Source organism: Trachurus japonicus, chromosome 17 (assembly GCF_045865225.1).
Source record: "Trachurus japonicus isolate A0001 chromosome 17, Traja_1.0".
Classification (NCBI taxonomy): Eukaryota; Metazoa; Chordata; class Actinopteri; order Carangiformes; family Carangidae; genus Trachurus; species Trachurus japonicus.
In genome coordinates, this window is record NC_140923.1 from 34,686,868 (window position 1) to 34,696,786 (window position 9,919).

The following is a 9,919-nucleotide window of genomic DNA, read 5'->3' on the forward strand; positions in this document are numbered from 1 at the left end:
CACGGTATGTGCCCTGCCGAGGGTGGAGATCTGTGCATAGAGGCCTGCTGGTCACCCCAAAGTCAGAGCTTGTGTCTAATGGTGCAATTACTGTAACTCATAACTAATTTCAAATCTTTTAATCTATTTTTTTTAAAATTTATTTATATTATTTCTGACTTTTTTTGTGTAATGTTGATTAGAGATGTTTTATATTCTTTTGTCACATACTTTTAAAGATACTCACTTTGAATTCCTTATAGCCTATGAACTTTAAGAAAAGTGCTATCAATTAAGTATTATCATTATTATTTATAAGAAGAAGACAACAAACATGTGATTTACCTGGGTTTTCCTACACAAAAGTAAATAAAATGTGTTAACATTTAACGCTTCTCTGACAGTGCACAGTGTGTGAGCCCAGACCAGTGGAGTGAACCGGGCGGCTCGAGCTCGCTCGCAGTGCGGCGATCTGCCGGTGGTTTTTAACGGCTGTGACGTCACACCTGTGTGTGCTTCTGGACTCGGCTGAAGAAGAAGAAGATGGCGGCCTCCTCAGGTTTGTGTGGCTCCAGACTAAAACATTTTACAGGGACACAAAGTGCGGGAGAAGGCGGGGGGTCCACTCGTTGACACCTCGGCCAGCAAACGTTCCTATTTACCCGCTGAACACTTTCACTGAATTGTTCCGATTTGTATTTTGGTTGTTCATGTCTCCGCTCGTGTTCAGCGGTGAGGTTCGCGGGTGCCGTCTATTTCATGGAGCTAGCCTGTAAAGCTAAAGTGAGGCGTTGTAAAATAGCCTTCCCCGTGAGTTAGCTGAAATAGCTAAAAGCTATTTTTCCCCCCGAAATGGGCGTTAGTATCGCTAATGTTGACTTTATTTGTTACAAAGAGACCCCGACAGTTGCTATAATACAATACGGAAGTTTAGCAACCTGCATAAGTTTGTAATAATTCATCAAACCGCAGACGGCAGACATGCTATCGTTGCTAACAGCGACTAGAATGTTCCAACACGGAACACGGACCCTGCTGCGTCCGGGGAGCGAGTCCCTTCATCGGAGAAACACACTCGTGTCTGTACACTGTGCCGTGTGCTCCGTTGTCATTAAGATGCATTCATCCAACAGTGATATATGTAATATAATATGCGGGTTTTGATGGCTTCTCAGTGACAACACGACGTGACGGTGACGGAAATGTTTCATTGCAGCCCCCTCCTCGCTGCCCCCCGTTAGCGCTCCACATGCTAACGTTACTGTCGATGTGTAACTGGACTTCGAGTCTGGCACCAGTAGGAGTGAATTCAGGAGATAGCTTAGCTTCTTTTAGGCAGCGAGGCAGATGTTTATCATTGCAGGGCGGGGAGCGGAGGGGACGCACCAGATTGATTTAACGTTGCAGCTACTAGTTTTCAGCACATAGTCGGAGCCCGTGCCTGCGTTAGCGTTCAAACAGGAAGCGTGGTTTTCAAAACTTAGCGAAATAAAATACGTATCACAGAAAGCCAATTTTTCTTTATATCTACACGTTTTATGACATCACATGGTCAAAAATGATGTCGAACCGCGTGAGTTTAGCAATACAACATGGTGAGGTTGCTACAAAGTAGATAAACAGGGAAGTGCTGAAATCATAATCGAAACTACCCCAGGGCGAGTTGGAGCGACCTGGTGCGGATTCATTTTTAACCCAACAAGGTGTAACTTACTGGTGATATAGATAACACGAGCTGAAAGGAGGCCCGACGATAAAATGACAAGCAAAACACATGAAGCATTTGACATCTTGTGATTCTCGCTTTACAAGAATTTGGAGCTGAGTGATCTAAAATTGTACATCCAATTTATTTTTTGTTCTGCCATAATCCAAATTAGTGCCCTTTTGTGTAATATCTTGGCAGTTTTCTGTAGTGGTCATAGTTGTTAGTCCCTTTAGATCTTAATTTTCAATGTTTTAATGGAAGAACCACATGGCACATGTTTTAGATCGTAATAGTGAGGACCCAAAGAGAAACTACAAACATCATAGGGGAAAAAATAAAGTTATACAATAATGAATGCTCATATTGAAGGAATTCAAATTATTCTTGATCTATCTGCCATCATGTAGGGCAGCAGTTGTCTATACCAAGCACATTTTTGCCCACGTTGCCATCTACATATTAGGTCTTTACTTCCTTAAGTGTGCACCCTATGGAATTTATACTTGCATGATACAGTCCTACATTCAAGCTCAATTTATGAGATAATTGAGCCAGAACCAGTTTCCTAGATAGTGGCAAATTTAAAAAGTCAGATAAAAATGTATTTGTTTTTTAAACTGGTAACATGAACACCTCATGTGATCTGTTTTAAAATGTCATTTTTGAGCTGCTCTGATTTGACTACATAACACTCACAGCAGCAGTAATAGTAAACTTGGCAGAGGTGCAGCAAAAATAAAATATGGTAGGACACATGATGCTCAAGTATATAAAAAGCCTATACTTAAAATGAAGTCATGTGGTGTGGACAAGAGTGTATTATTTTTTACAATATTATTTACATTTGAAACTCAACTCAAGATATTTTTTATTTGGTTTAATATTCTTTTAAGTCGGTCATCAAGCATCAATGCTGAACATTTGTAGTTTTCCCACTTGTCTCATGATCACCACATTATCTTTTGATGGTTGTGGATTAATTGTCCACAACCATTTCCACTATTTTCTGACACTCTAGTCGACCAAAAAATGAATCTGCCAGATGAGAAAATAGGCAGCTGTGTAATTAGTTTCTTGCCCCTTGCTGCACTACAGTCTCTTCCGACTTAAGAGCCGACAAGCAGCTCAGTAGCACGGTGGTGAGCTCAAAAGTCTCAATGAGACTGGTCCCAACAGTGATGCTAAAGAGAAAATCTCAATATGCTCTTGTGAGTAAAAGCCTTTTTAAGAAAATAGAAGTACTCATGTACCATTGAAGAGTCAATACTCGATTGTGGTCACTGCACACCAGATGTGAAATATTGATTTTACTAAAGGGATAGAGATGTTTGAGTGTGATGAATGTTGCCTGTAATTGGAGAACGTGAAATGAATGCTTCAGTGACCAGGGATAAATTTGAATGTTTTCACTGTGTCCTCTGCCTCAGTCACGTGGCTCTCCTCTTAAAACACTCCTCTCTCTTAAAACGCTCCTCTCACTTCCCTTTCTGTGAATTAGTCTGCGAGATCATAAGTATGAATAGCAGTAGTTTAACTTAAGTGGTGTCTCCTAAACCTCCACCACGCCTCCTTCAGTCATGAGCTATAAGTGTTTCATCATTCACACCAGCATGAGTTACCTATCAGGCTCTGTGTATAATGCCAATGTTCGAACCATCTTCCCTGAACATTTCCCAGTAGCTGAACACTGTGATTGACTAGATCTGAATGATGTTATTATCAACTCAGCTTTTATGACATCGGTCATAAGACCACTGGATCATTTGTTGAAAAATCATCAGCGCTGGGCGCCCATGTGCTCCAAATCTTATGACTGTTTTCCAGACGGCTGTCAAGAGTAGCATCAGATGCCATATCTTCAGGAAATGTCTTGTGGACAAGGTGTTGATTAGATGCAGTTTCACAATGGCTAGATGATGACGCGCTGCATGCTGCAGCCGCGTGTGTGTCGCGCTTCCATGGAGATTTCTCATAACAACCAGTCCTGTCTTGCCCACACTTCACACTCCTTATATTTCATACATGCCTTACATTTATATGGTAAGAGAGACAAATGTGTTTCTGTGTCAGATGTAACCTCCGAGTACCAACAGTGGCAAAGTGCTTGGGTAATGATTTGGCTTGGGCCAATATTCAATGTTGGTTACTAATAGTTTTGCACAATCTGACCCTCTGCCTCAATTTCACATGTTTTTGTTTATTGTGCATTGTAACTTGGGATGTGATATAGGAAACTTTGAACTGCTAACTGTTAGTGACAGCATCGGCAGCACTTAAACATACCATAATACCATGTAGTAATTATGTATGATTTTATTGTTTGATGCTGGTTTACTGTATTGATTAATCATTGTGTTGATTCATTCATTTACCTTTGTCCATAAAATGTGGATATTTTCAGTAGTTACTTTAAAAAAAAAAAAAAGTTTTGTCCAAATCCTGTTTGAACCAGTACCATCAAATTTGTTCCAACTAATTGCAAATTCATTTTTGTAGATAAAGTATTCATTAATTTTCCATCCTCCGGGCCAGTTGATTAAAAAAAAATCTTTTGTCCATCATGATGTACCTTTTTGTTCATTTTTTTTGTTCCCAAAAGCAGGATGGTGTGGTTATAGTGTCTCCTTTTCCTTTTCCGTAAAGAGGGAACATACCAACCAGTAATAGTTTCTGAACAACAGTAGACGTCTATTGAACAGAGGACCAAGATATGTTGTGTTAGGCTTGCGCTACACAGCCAATACTTTGTCTTGCCATGGAATTTGCTGACGCAAGAAAAATATAGAATATCATCAGTCATATCTATAAAAATTAAAGTAATTCAATCAAATTTGAATTGTAACTCAAACTTGGAAAAATTTGGGTTGTTCTAAAACATTTGACCAGTAGCAAATTACTAGGCTTTGGCAACACAGTAAGTACTTGTTGGTACAATCAGTTTATTGTTAGTTCAATTTTTTTCCATGGAATTTGCTGAGAAAGATATCACCAGACATATTGTTAAAATAATTTGTGCAATTTATATTCTGCTCTTGTTCTTTTAGGAGTTAAAGTTCCACGCAATTTTCGCTTGTTGGAGGAGCTTGAAGAGGGGCAAAAGGGCGAAGGTGACGGCACAGTCAGCTGGGGCCTCGAGGATGACGAAGACATGACTCTCACACGGTGGACAGGCATGATCATTGGACCAGCAAGAGTAAGCAGAACGGACTCAGCATGCGCATTGTCCTCCCACCACTACTGACACAGAGCACGAGCCAATAGTTAACGGAGCTGGTGCAACTAATGTAAATGTGCTCTCTGTCTCTCTTCTTGTTTGTTTTTCAGACCAATTATGAAAACAGGATATACAGTCTGAAAGTGGAATGTGGACCTAGATACCCAGAGACAGCCCCGACTGTTAGATTTGTAACAAAAATTAGCATGAATGGGATAAATAATTCCAACGGGACGGTAAGTGACATCACAGTATCTGACAAGGTTATATATGGGTGTCGAGTTGAGAAATTGTTTTGCGTTGCAGTTTTTCCGATGCTCAGATGTGATGCATGCAATCACTCACTGTCAGCAGTCCTGTCACAATGACTGATGTGGTGTTTTTTCTCTCTCTCTCTTTTGTGTCTTTGTCTCACAGGTGGATTCACGTAGCATACCAATATTAGCAAAATGGCAGAATTCTTATAGCATTAAAATTGTTCTTCAAGAATTAAGGCGTCTAATGATGTCCAAAGAAAATATGAAGCTTCCACAACCACCAGAAGGACAAACCTACAGCACTTAATCGTAATGGATTGTGTCGACCCTCTGTCTTAAACCTTACTCTCTTAGAAATATTGTGTAAAATCATCAAGAGGCTCACTTCGCACATCAACAATATCGTCTGCAAGAGCAAGATTGGACTTTCTTATTACATAGCTCATTCAAAAGAAAAAAAATGTCCCTGCAGTTAAGCACTGAATAGATAGTTAAAAGACTACAAGACCACAGTTACCCGCCTTTAATAAAGTTACTTTGACAATGACTTTTATGTTCGACCTGTTCCAGCTTGAGTGGGCTTGAAGAAGGAAGCATGACACCACGCAGAGGCTGTACCAGAGTCCCAATAGTTTTATGTTCAAATGACTGATCACTGAAGCAAAATGGCAAGATGTGTGTACGAAGGCATGTTCTGTAACTAATACCTAGTCGAAGAGAAGCCACATTTTTGAGTTGTTAGTCAAATTTAGCAGGTTCATTGAAATATCATGCAGATTGCTGAATATTGAACTGTGGCTGTAGTCTAAAAGTAGTGTCACAAGGTAAGAAAGATTTTTTTTATAAATATATATATATATATATATATATATCTGTATTTGACACGATACCAACATGTTTCTGTTCTGCAGCTCTTTGACATGTAACAGACGTTGAAGCCTGTTCTGTTCTGAAACCCTTGCATTTAACTTCTAGTGAAAATGGCAGGTGTATGAACTTGTGATTTTCTGAAATTAAAATCACTGTCTGCGACAAAAAATACCAAAAAATATCCACTCCAGAGGTTGAACTTTATTTGACTCCCCAGCTTGCACCGACAGTTGCCAGTTTTCCCACCAGAGGGCCTTAGCTGACAAGTCAACCACTGTTGGCAACTGAACACAACACACAAGTCATGCATTACACTGTGAGTAAGCGGCTCTAGCTGTCCCTGTTGAGCCATGTAATGGAAACCAGGTTAATGAAACGACCGAGCGACACCACACTGATATTTGATATGAGACTTGTGCACATTAGAATAATATAATGAAAATGCTATTTATTTTACATCTTAATTATCTTTTAGTTGCATAATTATTAAATGAGCAAGTCAGTTTCACTGTGATCGATAGGCCATCCAGATCTTGTTGCTTGGTGCACTAATTCTTGTTATAGTCTGCACACAGCACACAGTCTGGATGTAGATATTCAGCGTGGCAGTGAGAGGGAAGGCTACTGTTCCCTCTGAGAATGTGACCTTTTGTGGTTTTTCAGCTGTCTGATTATTCATAAAGTTTAATTAACCAAATGGGTATTTTAAGAGCATTCACTACAGATGGCGGAGTCTTCTGTCTTCGGTACACTCAGTTTGTTTATCATTTTAAGATAATTGTGTATTGCTGAACATTAAGCCACTGAAGCATTTAAAAAAAAAAAAAAAAAAAATTTACTTTATTTTCAAGGAGAAATGAGCAAGAGCTCATTCTTTGTTCTGGTGAGAGTAGATGGTTGTGGGGGAGTGGGTTAATGGTGCCTTTTTGGGGGGGATTTCCTTGCAATTTCCATTCCCATTTTCCACTGGCACCACAGTCATGGACTTATTATGGAGAAATTAATATTTGATGGTTCAGTCACAACGTCTCATCAGTCAAACCATTCAGTCGACAGATTGATCCAATATTGTGAATACCATAATGATGGATGATGAGTCTTGACAGCTACAGGCTCCTCTTTGCAAGCAAATGCAGCTCCTGATCAATCTGCGTCCTCAAAAACCTTCCAAGGCTCCAGCATGGTGTGTGTGTGTATCTGTGTGCATGTGACATCTAAAAGTGATGAACTGTGGTGGCTACTGCATTCGACCTGTGTGACCTTTTGGACCATGCATCTCCCTCGCCCCCATCGCAGCAGAGCCCATGCAGCTCCGGGGGATGTGCATAACTCTGCTGGCCACATTGTGACCCGCACTGTAACGCTGTCACGGCCGCATGGAAAGAGCTCAGCACTGGTGGTGATGCAAAACATATCCCCCTCTGGAAGAAACTGACTTTTCCTTTACAAGGGTCACATACTGTATCTGGATTTATATATGTATAAAGGACACCATAGAAGAAACCACAGAAGCCACATTGTTGCAGTGTTTGTATAAGGAAATAATTACAAATTCAGTTTAACAAAAAACACAAGTGATAAAACAACACATATCCAGAAAGGAAACACACTTTCTAAACTGTTGAACATTTGCATATCAAACGTCACAGTTTTTAACGACTTCTATTTTCAAGCTGCATTTGCATAGTGCGAGCTTTGATGTGTGTTTTGGTTGCACTGTTGCAGCTTCACTGCTTCTAAAGCCCGATCCTCTTGTCCCCTAGAGGGCGCTCCACGCTCATGTATGTCCTTGGCACTTGCTCTGTGAAGGGGCTTCTGTTTGGAGGACATGACTTGTCTGTAAAGGCAGTGCCACTGTGATGCTCCCAGGCTCCATTTGTGCATGCTGTCATTATTCTTTAGAAAAGTGACGTGTTTTGCAGTTGGCTGCAGGGAAGTACAGCCCAGCCCGGCACTCTGTAGGCTAGTGTGCAAAGCCTCCTATCTGTTGTCCCTGTGTGTCCTTCTGAGGCATGTTGAGGTTGTGCACATTAACAGAAAACCAGTTTGTACAATCAAGGCTTTAGATTTTGGAAGATTCAACGAGCAAGATTTGTTATTACAATTTGTGTGCATGCATGTGTGCGTGGGTGTGAGATGAGTCAGTGTTTGCTGCGGAGGATGACCTCGCTCTTCCTCAGTCTGTGAGATAAGATTTGACTTTGTAGATGTGACAGTTAGTATATGGGCCTAGGTTCCATCAGCTATACTCTCCTTGCTTGTTGTTTTGTTTGTTTTTTCCCCCCTCCACTCCTCTCGGATGTCATGAATATGAAATCAGAAGTGGCTTGTGTTGCAGCCAGTTCACTCAGCAGCACAGTCATCCCCAAATATAAAAGACACAGCCCCAGGTTACAAAGGCTCATTCGTTTATTCACCGCATGTACTTCCAGAGCAGTCTTCTCTCAACCTTTTGCTCATCGTGGTTACACTTTTCTGAGAATCTCATTTAAATGGAAGTAGGAAATCCTTACTTGACTATTTAACCTCCAGCCCCATCAGACTAATCTAAATTTCAAACTCAGGCACCTGCACAAAAGCGCCAGCTGAAGCCGCAGTGGAAGCACTCGCTGATCTTATTACACTTGTACCACCCATTCTATTTTTTTTTCTTTTATAAGGTGCCATCTGGTCTAAAATAAAAGAGTTATATTGCTTTGGGTTGGAAGGGACTGAAGACAGAAAGCCGGAGAGAGCTGCTCAGTGATCTAAGATGGGAAGGAATGTGGTTAGGAGGACATACGTCTCGTCTGCTGGCAGACTGCTGGAACCAGGCCTCTGCTCCCAGAGCTCTCACCTTTTGCCCCGAGGGTCTAGAAGGTCACGTCTTGCGTCTGTTGATACTGTAAAAAGCTTTGTCTTCTTTATGGCCGCTGAGGGGAGAATGTGTCTGTCTTCCTGAGAAACTCCATTTGTTCCCATTCTCCAAGTCCTTGTCATAACTTGTGTTTGGACTTTTAAAGAGAAGAGAGCTCATATGATCTGAGGCTTTGGGCGGAAAACCTCCCGAAAATTATTGCAGTTTTAACTTCTTTTGCCATCCACCAAAATGTCAAGGATGATGAAACAAAATCCAAGACTTATCTCCACCATTGTCCTTGAAGTGAAGATAATAGTTGAGTTGAGGTGAGAGTGTGACCTCAAACTACCCATAAACCACCATGAAAAACACAGAACTAAGTTTTATCCATGAAATTCCTTTCAAGTCCAACAAAACAAACTGTGCAGAAACTGTAACTAGGATTACACTGTTTAGATATTGTCTTCTTCCAAATGAATAGTATTAGCCTATATAATGACCAGTAAGTAACAAATTTAGTAGGTTTTGTAATCAAAGCTCTATCAACCTCAAAAGTCCAAATTGGCCACAATATTATGGCAGGCTTACATTTGAACAGTTTTGACAGTTTCCTATAAACCTTCAATATTCAACATGCAATGAAACATAGTCCCTTGTACCACTGAACCTTAGAAAACAAGTTCCCATAATACATTTTAACCTAAGCAACACTAGCGCTATAGCAGGCAGGACGAAGGTGGGCTTTCTCTCTTTCTCATGGGTTCTGCTGTTGTTATAAATATTATTAGTTGCTGTCATATGGTGCTATCCATCATTGATCATCTACGGAGCTGTTTCCCACCATGTCCGCACTGGACCCTTCCTGAGAGACCTCTTTTGTTTTTAAGTCTGCGCTCATTGATTTTCTTGCTCACTTGGCACCAGTGCAACAAACTGTAAGCAAAACATTGACATATGATTTCCTTCTAAAGCTAATGTCGCAAAAAATAAAACCTTTTAAAATAAATGTGTATTTACACAATCAGAAACATCAGCATTAATGAGAAGTGGTG

At 40.5% G+C, this 9,919-nt stretch overlaps 1 protein-coding gene across 1 annotated transcript; it reads left to right on the forward strand.

Moving 5' to 3' along the window:
• Nucleotides 1-478: 478 nt before the first annotated feature.
• On the forward strand, nucleotides 479-6,001 carry ube2v2 (ubiquitin-conjugating enzyme E2 variant 2). Its single transcript, XM_085805593.1, has 4 exons — nucleotides 479-538; nucleotides 4,732-4,880; nucleotides 5,012-5,137; nucleotides 5,319-6,001. Exons 1-4 carry the CDS (start codon nucleotides 523-525, stop codon nucleotides 5,463-5,465), a joined length of 438 nt encoding a protein of 145 aa, XP_085661719.1. The 5' UTR covers nucleotides 479-522; the 3' UTR covers nucleotides 5,466-6,001.
• Nucleotides 6,002-9,919: the final 3,918 nt, after the last annotated feature.

Coding starts and splice junctions, on each gene's coding strand:
- ube2v2 (XM_085805593.1), top strand. Junction 4,881..5,011: donor TGATCATTGGACCAGCAAGA/GTAAGCAGAACG, acceptor TTTGTTTTTCAG/ACCAATTATGAAAACAGGAT. Junction 5,138..5,318: donor TAAATAATTCCAACGGGACG/GTAAGTGACATC, acceptor TTTGTCTCACAG/GTGGATTCACGTAGCATACC.